At 40.4% G+C, this 16283-nt stretch overlaps 1 protein-coding gene across 6 annotated transcripts in view; it reads left to right on the top strand.

The window, feature by feature from the left end:
• ANO1 (anoctamin 1) overlaps nt 1–16283 on the top strand; it is a 116499-nt gene that overhangs the window by 38586 nt on the left and 61630 nt on the right. For 5 of the 6 annotated variants that reach the window (XM_077820155.1, XM_077820153.1, XM_077820154.1 and 2 more), the window contains exons 1-2: nt 5049–5156; nt 11039–11365. In XM_077820155.1, the coding sequence (XP_077676281.1) occupies nt 5049–5156; nt 11039–11365 (435 nt within the window). Of the gene's footprint in view, nt 1–4977; nt 5157–11038; nt 11366–16283 lie in introns of those variants that run through there. The other variant, XM_077820152.1, reaches the window with a different exon arrangement.

The following is a 16283-nucleotide window of genomic DNA, read 5'->3' on the forward strand; positions in this document are numbered from 1 at the left end:
GATCTCTGGCAAGCACAAGAAATATACCAAGGTGACTTACACGTCTCCTCTCACATCCTGAGCCAATGCCTTCACTACAGTGGAACAGCTAACTCCTACATGTCCTTCTGTGGAACTCATCTAGCCTGCAAGGAATCTGGAAGGTATTATTATATCCACCTTCTAGCCCTGCCTAGCCTTTAAGTGAGTTTTGAAGCCACTACATTCATTGAGCCTGGAGCAAGAACTCTCCTCTGCCCCAGTCCTCAAAACACCAGGATAATCATATCATGCAATGAATCTGGACTAATGTAATAATTACAAATGAGATTGTAAGCCTTGCAAGGATACCTTAAAGTCTTTAGTAAAACATACTGGATATTAGGGACACTTTGTCTCCATAGACTTAATGAAGTATGCAGACTTCTTAAAGTCCATAGCAAAGCAGCCAGAAAGAAAAGTTTTTAAAAGTCTATGGGTGTCAGTTTGAAGAAATTCTAGTACCATTCTACCATGTAAAACACCATAAATCTAGGATAGAGTGCTGGAAATGGCCTAACCTGACGATTACTTTAGATAAGCTATTACCAGCAGGACAGTGGGGTGGGAGGAGGTATTGTTTCATATTCTCTGTGTGTATATAAAGTCTGCTGCAGTTTCCACGGTATGCATCTGATGAAGTGAGCTGTGGCTCACGAAAGCTCATGCTCAAATAAATTGGTTAGTCTCTAAGGTGCCACAAGAACTCCTTTTCATTTATATCCTGTAATTAGTAAAAAATATACGTAGATACATTGAGGTACTAGAATTTTTTTCTTGATAACTTTATCAAAACACTAAAGAAATCTCTAGACTAACGACTTTATGCTAGAGTTACATGTTTGGAAGTATCAATAACCTTTTAGGGAAAAAATACACACAAGAACATTGTCGTTTTAACAACCAAACATTAGAAAGGCAGGAACTGTAAATTCAGTTCAGAATTTGATAGTATAAAAACACCCAGTTAAAAACACCCAGTACTCGAGACAACCTTATCTCGCTTTTACTAACGTCTTGGGGAGGGTGATTAGAGCAAGGTTAATTTTTAAAATGATTGATTTTATTTTATTAAATAAATATTTGACTTTTTTTGTTACTTTTAAGTTACTGTGTCTTTGGGGAGGTGTTGGTTTTTTTGTTAACCTTTACTCCATCTTAAAGTACTGGTGTGTATGCCAGTATTTATATATACATACTCTCTCACTCACACACACACACACACACACACACACACGTGTTTACAATGCAATATGTGCAGAACAGTTGAAGTTTAAATGCAAGTTTTGTTCAATAAAACATAATATTAGCTAGTTCATATGTTGGATTGTGTTGTAAATGCTATGTGGTATTAGAAGACCAAACTTTTACATAATCCAGCTACACTGTTCAGGAAAGCATCTACTGACTGCAGTGTTAATTTGCATGAATGAGGATTGCGGCCTCAAGCCTTCGTTACCTTTCACTCTCCATTCCCTCAGTTCTCTGTGAGGTGCTTGTCACTCACGACTTATATACCTCAAAATTGCTAAGCATTTCCACAGCCTATTGAAGTCAATGGAAATCTTTCCATTGAGTCCAGGAAGCTTTGAATCAGGCCTGAAGCGTCTACTAGTTCTACTTATAGGAACTCAGAGGTAAATATTGATATTTTAACACTGAGTAGCTTTTATCACAACACAAAAGATGCTTTGACTGATACATACTTTGGGTTTTATGCAGGTTCAATGGGAGTAGATCACATTGGGTTTTGAGGTTTTGTAAAATCTACTGCAGTATATATTTCCATGTTGATATTTATCACAGGCTATAAGGTTCTGTGATGACCTTTATCACAGTATGTGTTTCTGTAGTGCTAGCTGTGATGATAAGTATGTTCAAACTGGTTAAAAAGATATATAGAGGTTTTTTAGCCAACCTTTAATTCCACTGTGGAATTCACCTCTACGGAATATTATTGTGGCAAATAATTCCTTACAGCTGAGCCAAATCTGAAATAGTAAATTTGAATTTGGCTGAAGGTTGGCAATTTCAGATTAAGCTAAGAATTCGTGAACTCAAAAAACCCAAAGAACTACTTTGCCTGTATAACTTGTATTAAAGCTATACAAGGGTATTTTATCAGCCCAGTTAAGTGCCAGACTCCCTTTTTGCAGCCCCAATTTGCACCCACAAAATGAATTAATTAATGACACATAAGTACTTGTGTCATTAACTACCTGACTTGCCCCTTTCTGAAAATGTACCTCACAGTTGAAGTATAGGTTGAATAAATTCAGAGAAGAGAAAAAACGAAATATGTAAAATGTTGCAGAATTTTATTTGCAGTGAAATGATGTCCCCTCACTCATCTCTATAGTTCACAGTATTGCCAACCCCAAATGTTCAAAAATCATGAGGCAGGCTCACCAAAAATCATGAGATTATGTAAAAATAATAGATTTGGTGTTCTTGTTATTTGCCTTCTGCTTTTTGAGACTTTAGGCTGCACCGGGGTCACATTTTTTAAGCTTTCTCCACAGGCACAAGGGCTAGAAACTTACTTAATTTCAGCCTTTCTTAAAGAAAAGTATCACATATCCACTTGACTCCAGGAGCAGGGGCTTTAATGAAAACAATAATTATCATGGGACCTCATGACAAAATAGTGAGAATTGGCAGCACTGCTTTCACTTCTGTTTAAAGGCTAGTTACTTTCCAGAAGGCTCTTAAACACAACACTACAGTGATCGAGTTGCAGTTCTCATAGGAGAATATTTAAAACCAAACACCAAGAAAATTCCACATTTTTAAGTTGAGGAAAAAAATGGAGACTTCTGAAGTATATCGGGGCCATTGCAGGCAGGAAAGGAAAACAAACAGGCACAGGAGCTCTGGGCAGCTCTTCCTCCTGAAAATAGTTGGAGGGTCAAATCTTCCAGTCCTTAAACAGGTAAAACTCCTACTGTCATCAGTGCCTCCACTCATAGACATTAACGTGCTCAATAACTATACACTTCATAGACTCTAAGGTCAGAAGGGGCCATTATGATCATCTAGTCTGACCTGCACAATGAAGGCCACAGAATCTCACCCACCCACTCCTGCAATAAACCTCTCATCTATGTCTGAGCTATTGAAGTCCTCAAATCATGGTTTAAATATACTTAAATATCTGAGCCATCTTATCCAGGGCTATACATTTTATACACATTGGCTCAGGGACTATGTTTTCTGGCATATTCAGAACAGTGCTGAGCACATAGATGGTGCCTGGTGAATAATACAAGTCATGACAATAATCATTGACTTTATGGACTCTATGGATGCAGTTTCTGTTCTTTGTTCTGGAATTGGCCTCAGTACAGCTGAAACCCTAAGAAATTGAGACGTAAACACATCTGATACTCATACAACACTTTCTAACTCCTGCCTTTACTCAAAGTAAAAAAAAAAATTACAAAACAAAATGGTGTTCAGGTAAAATGTATATTTAACAGCAGCCATTACTCAACAACCCAACATGGGGCAGGACCTGCCACTCCTTGGGGGTTTAGAGCTCTCCTCTCATCTGACTCTCGTTCTCTTTCTTTCTTCATCCTTCCTGACCTCTGTGCTGCTTTTCATGGTGTCAGCTATGACATCCTTCCTAACCGCCTTGGGACTGTTTGCTGGAGTCTCAGAGAATTGGCCTTCTTGGTTTTGCTCCCATCTATCAGAGTCCTCTTTTTTTTGCAGCAGAGAGAGAGGCTGGTTCAGTGGATAGGGAGCTACCCTAAGAACCTTGGGTTCTACTCCCACCATGGACTTCCTTTATGACCTCAGGCCAGTGCCTTTGGGACAGAGTTTCAAAGATTTTTAGGCACCCAAAGATGCAGCTAGGCATCTAGTGGGGTTTACAAAGCACCTAACCTTCTAGGCACTTTTGAAAATCTCACTAGGTGCCTAAATACTTTTGAAAATCTGGCCTTTAGTTTCTCTGTGCCCAGTGCTTCAGCTGTACAATGGGGTTAACAACACTGCTCTACCTCACAGAGGGGCTGTTAAGATAAATAGGTTAGACATTGTGAGGCACTCAGATACTATGGTGATGTGGCCACATAAGTACCACAAGTAGAGTGGGAACTTTATCTATACCACTGCTATCCTTTCCCTTGGTTTTGGCCCCTTCTTTTCACCTATCCCCCTCACAGCTCCCTCTTTTCTGAATGTAACCGGGGCTGTATTTCTTCTGAGTCCCCTGTGTTCTGTCTTCAACACCCCCTCCTATCCACCCCCCGCCAAAGCGCCTTGCAAAGGGGTTCGTGTTTTATAGGCTCTTCTAATGACTTTCAGATCCTTAATTTAATTACCAACTCTTTCTTATCTTAATCACCCTCCCCCTTTTTGTAAACAAAATATGGACTCCCTGCCCCAGGGGCACAAGCTGGGAGCAGCACCTCTCCTCTGCAGAACTCACATGTCACACTCAGGCGGTGCTGCAGTAAGAGCTCTGCCTGGGGCTAGGATGTGCGCTGTGAGCAGAGCTCCTGCTCCCCCAAAATGGTGACTTTTGACTTTTAGGCAAAAAATATGGAGTCTCTTGAACCAAAATAGGAATAAAAATTCTACTGTACAAGGGGGAAAGGGCATGCAACCTCCACTCCACTGCTAATGTGCAGAATCATTTTATTTTTAACTAAAATGTATTCAAGTCCCTGTGGGGCTGAGAAGAGACCATTAGTAAACAAATCTTGAGTTTTAATAAGCACTGTAGAAAGCAATTTAGGTAATTATCCAGAAGGGAGCTGGAAAGAGCGGAGGGCACAGTCAGGGTAGCAGGAGGTAAGGCTGAGAGCGGAGGAACAATAAAGGGTGGGAACAGAGAAGGAAGGCGGGGCAGAGAAAGGAAAGAACTGCTAATATTTCAGATGGGGTACATTGGGAGGAACTAAGACAGGGATGAAAGTGTTTGACCAACCTGTTTCTTTTTTTTTTTAGACACTGACCGTGCATTTCATGGGGTGGAATTTCTGCCAGAAGATCTTGGTGAGGCTCCGAATAAGACTGCAATGAGAGTGAATGAGAAATATTCCTCTCTACCTGCTGAGGAGAAGGGGATTCACATTATCAACATCCGAGCTATTGAAGACATTGGATACGTCCAGCATGAAAGTATAGTGAGTAGAGCAGTTATTAGATAGTACTTATCTTCTGGGGTTTTGTACCCTGGCTTATCACCCTGGAATTCAAGTGCCTTCATTCTCAACACCATTACCCCTCTGCAAAAATATATAAATGTTAAAAATATATATTTGGGGATTTGGATAGTGTGAGTTCTGCACTATTCCTTGTCAGATGTGAACAGTTACCGGCAACCACAATACAGGCAATTTTAAAGGGTTTGTGTTGACTCACATATAGGAGGAAGGGAGTGGGAGAGATTGAGGGATCCTAATTTGAGCTAAATCATATAAAGGGCTTTAGGGTGACCAGATGTCCTGATTTTATAGGGACAGTCCAGATATCTGGGGCTTTTTCTTACTTAGGCTCCTAATACCCCCCCACCCCATCCCGATTTTTCACACTTGCTATCTGGTCACCCCAAAAGGGCTGCTTATTCCCAGATTAAACAAACCAGCAAACAAGGCAATGGCAGCTTTTTGAATCTGTGTGGCTGTATCAAAGAGAGCCCTTAAATGTCTAAAAATATGCACCCAAAAGCTACACATCTGCTTGCATTGATAACATTACACCAATAACCTACAGTATAGATTCCTGTTGTCTGAATGGATTTTCACTGTCATTTGTTATGCCTTCATTAAATTTTTTAATTAAAATGTTTTCTACCTTAAATACCCTGCAGTAATTTCTAAATGTTGTAATGTAGATGCCCAGGTCGTTAGGAATCAGTAATGTCACATACCTGTAAAAGGTCAGAATGTGTATAGGTGTGTTGATACCATTGCTATCCCTCTGATCAATATTGTCTCATTGTTTCCTTGAACTCCCTTGTCCATCTGTATCCATCTGTTGTCTCTTGTCTTAGATTGTAAACTCTTTATAGCAGGATCTGCCTTTTTTTTACCTCCTGTTTGTACAGCATGTAGTACAATGGGGTTGTGGCCCATGATAGGCACTATGGTTATACAAATTAATAATAATAGAGGAGGGAACAGAGGTTGAGAAGGACCGAAACACAAATGTTAAATGATCAAGGAAAATGTACTGGAAATAGAATGTTACCTTCCACAATGGAGAAAGAATACTTAATTGGAATTGACTTGGGAGTGAAGAATAGAGCATGAACAGCCTCCTAAGTATGGGGATTTAAAACTAAAATGTCCTTTTAGTGGTTTTACCTTTAGATTGAGCAGTTTGATCCTCATTTGGTGTAAATCAGCATAGCTCTGCTTATTTCAATGTCGCTACACTGATTTACATCAAATGAGGATATAGCCTACCAATATCTTCTCAACCTTAACCCAAGGTTAATGCAGTTATTGGTTTGGGAATTTCCTTAGCATTTTAGTAGCATTATAGCAAGAAATTCCTGTTATACTTGCCATGTGGAACTGTGTATTCTCCCCCAAGTATATAAATGATATTATAGATTACAGGAGTATAGCCGCTTGGTTAATAGACCAGCACCAATATTTCTTCCAAGCTGTACTTGCAAGCTTCTTAAAATCTTTCCACCTTGCCAGTTCAGATGTGGTCTTCATGATATCCTCATACTTTAGTAATTTTATTGAGGCCAAGTCTATAGACTCCTTAAAGTCCTTAACCGATCAGGTTTTACCACAGTGTAAGTAGGACTCAGGGATGGGGCAGGGCCAGGGGAGGAGGGAAGGAGAGGGGGACAGGTTCTCAGCAGGAATCTGTACAGAGCTGAGAATCTCAATGTCTGTGATATATTAACCCAGATTTGTTTTTATGAGCTGTGGGGTGGGAGGTGTTAGTCTCTATGTTTCCCCGTCCCAGTGATTTTAGTAGTTTCTAAGATCAATTAGATTCTGTGCTGGGCTTAGAAAATGAAATGAGCACATGAGCTGCTTCAATACTTGGTTGAATCCTTTCCGTGCTTATAGTCTCCATAGAAGATCATGTGGGAATGAAAGATGTGCAAATGTGAGTCCATTTGGGACTGAGAGAGGAAGGAGCCATATTTTTTTGTACCCTAGAGCATTGGCACATTTCCCTGCTTTTTTGGATCCTCAGTAGTTCCCATTCTGTTTCTGAATCTTGGTGCTGTTCCCATGCTTGTTTGGAGCACTGGTGCAGTTCTTAAACCTTAGCAAATTACTAGTGAATGACTCCAAAATTAAACCATCTGTACTGTCCAATCCAAACATACGCGCTAGAGCTCACCAAACACTCTGGAATAAAATACATTTTAAGTAAGTTGACCATGCTGCTTGGGGGAAATAACATGACAAAAACCATTACAACATTCTTTTTTTTTTTCGCAAAAAATGAACAACATCTGTTTTTATTGAGGTGAAAATTTCCATTAGAATTATTCTCGAGTGAGTAAGTGTGTGTGTGTGTGTGTGTGTGTGAGAGAGAGAGAGAGAGAGAGAGAAAGCTGGTAGCAATCTTAACTATGGAAAGACTCCAATCTCTCCAGATTTAAAAACAAACATTTGAAATACAAATGGAGTTTGCAAAGGAAGATCCCAACTGAGAGAAGTGCCGCTGGTCCTCATCATCCACTGGGCCAGATTCTTTAATGCAATCTGTCCCCTTTCTGCTGGCTAAAAGGGACCAGAAAGCAAATAAATCTTCTATGCCATCCTTTGCCACCCCTATTACAGAAGGTGTTCTGGGGGGTAGGGAAAGGTATGGCCATAGTGCACTGCTCTCAGATGATCTCCAGATGATAGGTGGCCCCTTGGGTGCAGGCCATAAACAACTGACACAGTAGTTCTAATCTGCTGGAATCATCTGCTTGATCCAATGCAGAACTGGCCACAGAACCTGGAAGGTGAAAATGGCTTCTTTGTGACTTCCACAGACTAGCCCAGTTATTTCAATAAGAATTGAAGACACTCAGCACTTTTCAGAATTGGACCACTGATAGATAATGAGTACCCCAGAAAGTCCCATTCACTTTGTGGGAATAGTAGGTGCTCATAGGATCAGGCCATAACTTTTACCTTTTAGACCAGCCTGCATTTTACTGAGGAATTCATCATTTGACCCCAAGTTTTCAAAATTAAATGAGACCGGTGATCTTGATGGAATCCCCAGAGTTCCCAGGCCTTATTGAGAGTGGCTGGTTGCACTTAAGAGATTTGACTGCATGAAGACTGAAGTATTTTGTATCCCAGAATATTTTGCTGTCACAAAATCTGCTCATCTTTGAATTGCCCCCTGCAAACCAAATGTCCGAATGGTGTTCTTGAAGGGGGATGCTGAGGAGAGGAGTGATGCCATCTGGACTCTTCCTTCATCAACAAATGAACAATGAGTAAATTATATCTTGTTACCATTGGCATAGTTATTACTATGCTTGTAAAACAAGAGAGACATTTGCTTGGTCATCCCAGCCTGGCTCCCTATTTGAAGTGTTTATCAGCTAGCTCCCTTGCAACTCAGGCAGATTGAGAATTGTTGGCCAAAGTCAGAGTATTGCCTGAGTGTAAATTGACTTCAGAACTTGGCCTAATAATAAACAAAATCTTGGGACCAGTTTGTCCCCTGAAGGCACTGGCTTACATTAGAGGAAGTATGGAACTGCCTTATCCCAGGAGGAGTTCTAAGACAGCAGAATCCTGCAGGTTTGAAGGACAGTGGGTTGATACTGCAGAAAGAGATGTACTTGGGCCACACTCACCAAGACCAAAGACACCCTAAATATGTGGAAGGTGCTTCTAGTGAAGGATCAGAGGAAGAGGGGATGATGCCTCTTTAAATCAGACTAGCCATTCCAACAAAAATTGACCTTTTAGCAGAATGTACATATTTTTCATGCATCCTGAAGGATTTTGTTTTAATCTGGTCCTAAGAACTTAATATTGAGTCTAAAGTAGGCTGTAATGAATTGCACTCTGAATGTTGTTATGAGTACAGCCAAACCTTGTAATACTTTGAATTAAAACCTCACTAATAGGTATGACCACATCCTTCAATTAACATAACTGTAAAGATAAGCCCCTCATCTAAGAGAAGAGGAATATGTGAACCCACCTAGGAGCTTTTGCTAAGTGTTGTTGTAGGTCCGGTGTGGGTGGAAGGAAGGAGAGAAGGCTGAACAGACAGAAATAGGGAGAGACAGAAGCCTGGTCTACACTTAAGTTAAGTCAACATAGCTGAGCGCTGGTAGGTATCCTGACCTAATCCCTGGTGTAGGCACAACTAGGTCAGTGGAAAAATGCTTCCATTGACCTAGCTACTGTGGCTCATGGTGGTGGAGTTTCTACAGCAACAGAGAAACCCTTTCCCATCACTGTTGACTCATCTACACTGCAGCAGTATAGTGGCACAGCAATGGTGATGTAGCTATGCAACTGTAGCATCTATAATGTAGAAATGGCCTAACAGACAGAGGGAGAGCCAAAAGGAACAGCTGAAATCCAGGTGTCTGTCCCTGGAAGAAACCTGAAAGAAGTTTTTCAGTCAGGGATGCAGGTTAACAAGAGTGTTCTTGGTGCTTGTGCTTGATGCTTGCGTGGTCCTGCTATTTGATTCCTTTTGCATTTAGAGAGACAGGTCTTTTGTAAATAAACAAAACTGCATCAAAGAAACATCTGTTACCAATTTCTGCTCCCAACTGGGACATCCCAGGGCCCCAAACTTTGACTAGCCACTCAGGTGAAAAAATGGTAACAATATGTAGCTCTCTTCATTTGAAGATATCAAACCTGGCCTCTTTGTGAACACAACTGTGTTTCCCCAGATGTTTGCATCCACTGTTTTATGTACCAAGCAAACTGCAGATGCACATATTGCAGTTGGACATGGAACTTTTTGATTCATGATTGGTGGCCAACTGCTACCATTTGCACCAGCAATTTATTACAGGGGAAAGTATTTCTTGCCTTAAAATTCTGCCTACTAAATTAAAAGCCATAAAATGTAGAAGGGCTCCTGAACCTTTGTAGTGTCACTGCTGCCATTAGTATTTACTGTGGAAACAAGTAAAATCTATTGGCCCATTTCTGCCCTTGTTGTTATGTGTGCACATCCAAAGGCAGAATTTGGTATTGTGTGAGGACGCACTATATGAGAGAGGTGTATAAATAGTGTTATGTATTAATATTTTATTAATATTAATTTTTTGTATTTACCCTGTCAAGTCTAGAATTAATAAAGAAATGATTGATTTAGGGTTCTACTGGAGTTTCAGTCTCAAAAATGGAGTTTCTAGCGTCTCATAACACCAGTGTAAATAGGTTTTAATTTGCAGTGAATTATTCCAGTCTGGAGTACGTATCTTTGTTACCATCAAATTGCAATGAGACGTGGGCTGTACACGAGAGAAAAATTAAACTAAGCAAGGACTGAACCCGGTTCCCTGTCTACTATCCACTTGCATTTTTGGCTCTGCTACATAGCCAGCTGGCTCCTGTTAGTCTCTATCTAAGCTGATCTCTTTCTCAGATGATGCAAACTTGTATCCAGAGATAAGAGAAGTGAGAAATGTTTGCACATGAAATTAATCTGTTTATCAGAATTAAAACACAGATGTCTTTGGTGAAGGACAGATGATCTTACTGGTGATTAGCCTACAAAGGGGGAAAATCAAACCCACCAAGTAGCTCACTTATGAACTAGTGTGCTGGTAATTAGATTAAATTCCAGTCATTTTATCTATTAATTTCTGACCAATAAAACTCCAACTGGTCAATCATCAGAATTGCAGGTGTTAACTTGCAAAATCTTTCACTAAGTGGCACAGGAGGCAGTCCTCAAACTCTCATGTGTTTGAAGATAAGACGTTCTCTGCTCTGTACAAGGAGAAACAATGTAAATGTGGTTTTTTTTAATGTTTGGTTTGTTTGGTGTCCATGTCTGCAAGTGTACTAATTACTCTTCTTCCTCCCCCCATTGTTCACAGTTATTAAATTCGCTGTGTCAGGATCCAGATGCCAACTGCAAACATGGACTCTATTTTCGAGATGGCAAGAGGAAAGTGGATTACATCTTGGTTTACCATTTTAAGAAGTCCTCAGTCAGTAAGACGCTCACTAGGCGAATTCATCACAATGACTCAAGTGCCCGAAGCATCAAACAGGATCATCAGCTTCCTGGGAAGGGTGGGCACCTTGACGTGGGAGAAAGTGAGCTCCACATGGACTATCACGAAGATGACAAGAGATTCCGCAGAGAGGAGTATGAAGGCAACCTCATGGAGGCTGGTCTGGAATTGGAAAGAGATGAAGATGTAAATAAACTTTTGAACTCTTTTACCTTAATAAGATAAGTAAGCGCCAAATACTGAGAAATAGCAAGCAGTTCCTGAGAACCTGAAACCCCTGTTGACTCTAGTGGGAGTTACAGATGCTCATGGCCTCCCAGTATTTGGCCTTTATATTTTGTAGCACCCTCAACTCCCTTTCATACCAGTCATCTCAGCAACTCACTGGGTCAGCCCATAGTGTAGTTGATCTCCCAGTATATAAAAGACAGTTTCTGAAGTAAGTGTTAACTTTTTAAAATTCATATTTTAATTTCTCAAGAAAAAAATGTGATGCAGGCTTCTCACGGCATTTTCATCATCCAGGAATTGAAGTACTCTGAGTATTTAGTGAAGAATAAAACTGGAGCATTTTTAGAACTGTCTTATCTGATATTTTCCAGACAGATACCCATATTTCTCTGGAAAATATCTGATACGAGTATACAAGTGTACTGTACTTCAAGAGCTTAACTGCCTGAACTCTGCACTAAACTAAGATATGTATCAACAGCCCCAAAGAGCCTGATATGGCAGCTGAGATCAGTAACGAATAAACCCTAGAAGTTGTGAGAAGAGTACGTTACCTCAATTTTTGTCTTAGCATAATAGGATATAATTTCTCCTTCTTAATAAATATAATATAACACAAACTGATAGCACATTTTGAAACCACTGGGAAGATGTTACTCAATATGCTCATTAGCAATATTCAGATTCTCTCAGCTATTCCTATTCTATATAATGTCCATAGCATTAATCAACTTCATGGCCTAAACAAGCAAATATATTGTGAACACATTCAGGACAGTAGCATATTTAGCCTCTCATGGTGTGGAGGTGCTGAAACGAATGGAATCCCCTTGGTTGTTCACACACTCTCCTCTCACTTAGTCCACACAAGGCCCTCCATGCAGACACTACAGGTTCTGCGGGTTTGGGTGGGAGCGTGACCAGTCAGTGGCATGGAGAAGTTTTTATGTAGCATTGTCCCAAGACAAACCAGTTGAGAAATTCCCATGGAAATGAGTTCTGACCCTGTTAATATTAAGCACCACATCCCAGTACCTGTCTCTTACTGTCTATGACACCCCTCCCATCCAGCCCCCGAGAGATAGTGGGGGGTGTGAAGGAACAAGGTGGCAGAGAGGCCTGGTTCCTGAGAGTCCTACTTCTGGGGAAAGGGAGAAGCCAGGGGAGTACCACAGAAGGGCCAGCCATCAGTGAATGCCCTGGACATCTTTGCAGATGGCCAGATGTGTGTAAGTTTTCTCCGCGGATTTCAGGATTTCCATATATTTTGGAGAGCCCTTTCTCCTACTCAAGGCCTGCAAATCCTGCCTTCTCTCCCTCAGGAACTCAAACATCTGCAGTATTTCCCTCTAATTATACCCCTCTTATGGGTTTGTCCTGGCCATAACTTTCTCCCTCCTGTTGGAGCGAAACTGAGGACAAAAGTGGAGTGGAGGAGGAGAAAAAGTATGACCAAAAGTGGTGACCATTGTCAATCCAAGAAGTTAATCATTACAATATTTAATACATCTCAGAGTTAGACTTCTGCATACTGCGGGCTTTTAAAATAGCAAATACATTAATACAGACATCAGGGGGAAAAATTTTTGTGGAATTGCTAATAGTGATCTTTAACTCATCTACATAGTACTCTTCATAATTAGCCTCCTTGTTAAAATATGTAGAATTTTTTAAAAATCTGTAATTTAAGAGACTTTTTGAAAGTTCTTAAGATGGACTCACATCAAACCCTGAAATCTGAACATCCCTGAACCTTTTGGACTGTTCAAAACCGAGATGTGAATTTGAGGTACCCCTTAGATTGAACAACTCTATTGGTGTGTTTAAAATATTGACCTAGATCTGAAGTTTCTCATTTTAGGACTATCTCTTGAAAGTTCATGTTATGTTGTATCCTTTATTATAACAGAAGTCACTGACACTTTAATATTACAGCTAAAACTGAGCCTGAAAAAAAAACTCCCAGTTTCAAACACCCCTTGAACTTTGGTCAACATCTAAACTGCATCTAAATTCTGTGGGTTTGGCCCACCTGTAATTCCAATCTGTTTTTAAAAAGAGCTATTTACACTGAAATTGTCACATTTCAGTTTAGCCTCCAAAGGAATGAAATCTGTTCATGGGGGCCTTGTGTAAATAGTCTAGATTAAGTGCATGGATTTCAGATGTTATTTCATCTTTCCGCTATAATTAGAGATCAGTGATGCTGTACATAACTCCTTTCACCTGCACAGCAAAAACAATGTGTTCTATTAAAAGACTGACTATATAAATGATTGAGAGTGTATGTGATCTGCTGCCAGTGTGATTAGCAGAGATAGCCATGGTCAGATTCATTTCAAAGGAAGCGACTATGTTTTAATTAACTGATCCAGCCAATGTGCCTGAAGTTGCAGAGGGAGAAGGTAAACATTTTGTAAATTTTATTTACAATATCTAAAAGCTGGGTTTTAAATCTGTGATCTGCGCATTAAAAGATGCTCAATATGTCCATTAAATATTCATGAATGTATAGATAGGACAAACCCTGGAAAAGCGAAATGAGTTTCCATTTCAGGTTCTATATTCCCAAATGTAAGTAAAAAGAGCCTTCCATCTAATTTGCAAACTATCATAGTAGATTGGCAGTCATCTTGTGCCAAGTCATGCAGTTTAAAATAGTTTACACAGCAGGGTGTCCCCACCTCTGACATGTAGTACTACTTTAAATAATGTTGAAGGTCTTTGAGTTCAAACTAGGACATAATGCATAGCCATCCTGAGGGACACTGTCCTCTCAATACAAGATCAAAACAGAAAAGAAATGTACTGAGATGAGAGCCACAGGGATCTACATCAACTTTCATGTCCAAAGCTTGAACGTAAGGCAAAGGCTTGCAGACACTTGCTTGAGTCTGAAGGGCATTATTGGGAGAGCCATGAAGTCACACTGCAGATCTTTAATATTAGTAAAAGTGAGCACTTGTTACAAGTAAGACCTATATTAAATTGCTTAAACTCTCTTCCGTGGAGTTAACTCATAAATGTTTTTGAAGCTGTGACACATCGGAGGTTGGCAACTATTTATGTCCCCAGAGTAATGTATTTCCAGAAAGCAGGTGCAGAATATTACAGGCTGAAACAAGCTTTTATACTTGCATAAGCAAGTATAGCAGCGAGAATGGAAAGATAAAGCCAGAAAGATTGAAGTCTTTTCCTGTTTAAAGCTATACCTCAATTTAAATTGAATAGCCTATTGATCTGATGAATGATGGGAGCCATTCACTCTCATGCTTTGAAATGGAAAGGGGAGAAAACCACTATCACAATATAATGTACATTTAAATACATGTGCATCTGACAAGGGCCTGAAGGATCGTGGGTGGCTGTAAGTGTCGGAAAATCTCTACCACATATGCGTGAGGATGACAAGCACAGGAATCGGACAAGGCACTCTTCTTTTGCTAGTTGCCCACCTTCCTAGGATTCCCCTTTTCAATGGCAGGATGGCATCTAGACAACACTATTCTGGGGGCAAGGAGGAGGAAGGCTTTTTTTTCTCATGCATATTTGGAGTTTCCAGCACTTCCACTACACACAGGAACAAAAAGGTCCAGTGCTGTCATCTGTTGTCTTTGTGAGTATATGCTATCGAAAACATGGAATCACCCCAGGTTCTTCCTTGCTTTCAGTGTTACAAGCGAGGTGGTTATGCTTTTGAAGATTTCTGTTCTTCAAATGCAGAACCTGTACTACTGGCTTTAAAATTCTCTGCAGACTTACTTGCCTTTGCACATAGATAACACAGCTGTTCATATGAAAGCTCCTCAGTTTATGTGCAGGCCAGAAATAAGGCAAGTAGGTACTTCAACTCCATGGCTCTTAGATCACACAATACAAAAATATCTGAAGAACTAAATATTACTTATAAACTGGGCTGCCAAAGGAAGGCAGAAAATAGATGGGAGCAATTCCTGTGATCTATATGTGTTCATGAGCTCCATGGCTTCCTCTTAATGCCAACTGCTGATTTTGAAGGCTAGCCTCAAATCAAATGTCACCAGTCTGCTCTCGTGAAATGCATTGGCATGCCCTATCTGTTCCTCTTTACAATTACATGACTGCACTCAACACATGCAGCTCAGAAGCAGCAAGCATGAACTCTCTCAGCAGCTGCGTCATTACTGGGGATAGTGAGGAACACACCACCAAGAGCAAATGTGTCTTTTGAAAATAACTTTTATAATAGAAAAGATGAATGAACCACAATTCTGCACAATTCAGCAGGGACAACCCACCCCATCCCTGTACGCTAGCATTTGGAGGGCGGGGGTGGGGGGCAGGATTGTCATAGGAACCATTACACCAACTCTCTGCCTCTTCATATAGTCAGCTATGCTGGCTTTAGGACAGCTTCATGTCAGCCATGCAGTACAAAGTGGCCCTAATGCAGGGAAGAATCTGGACCAATGTATAAAGAAATTGGATATTTTCCTATAAATCTTTCTGTAGTATTAATGTAAAAGTTCACCATTTAAGTTCAGATGTATACAACAGCTCTGCAGATGAAGCATTTTGGCCTCTTAGACGACTGTCATTCTGATCCTTAGAGGTTCTGAGCATATGTTGTGAGACGCTGCTGACTATCCTCAACTCCATTTACATCAATCCATTTAACACCTTTCACAAGATGCTCAAATCTCATAGGTTCAGGCCCTTTTGGGTATGTCTACAACCCTCCCAACCTGAGCCCAAACATCTACATCACAGTTAAGCAGTCCCTTAGCCTGAGCCCTGAAAGCCCAAGTCAGCTGGCATGGGCCAGCTGTGAATTTTTAATTGCAGTGTAGACATACTCTTGTCTAATTCAAATGTGAGTGACTGGGTATATTTT

This window comes from Eretmochelys imbricata, chromosome 6 (assembly GCF_965152235.1).
Source record: "Eretmochelys imbricata isolate rEreImb1 chromosome 6, rEreImb1.hap1, whole genome shotgun sequence".
Classification (NCBI taxonomy): Eukaryota; Metazoa; Chordata; order Testudines; family Cheloniidae; genus Eretmochelys; species Eretmochelys imbricata.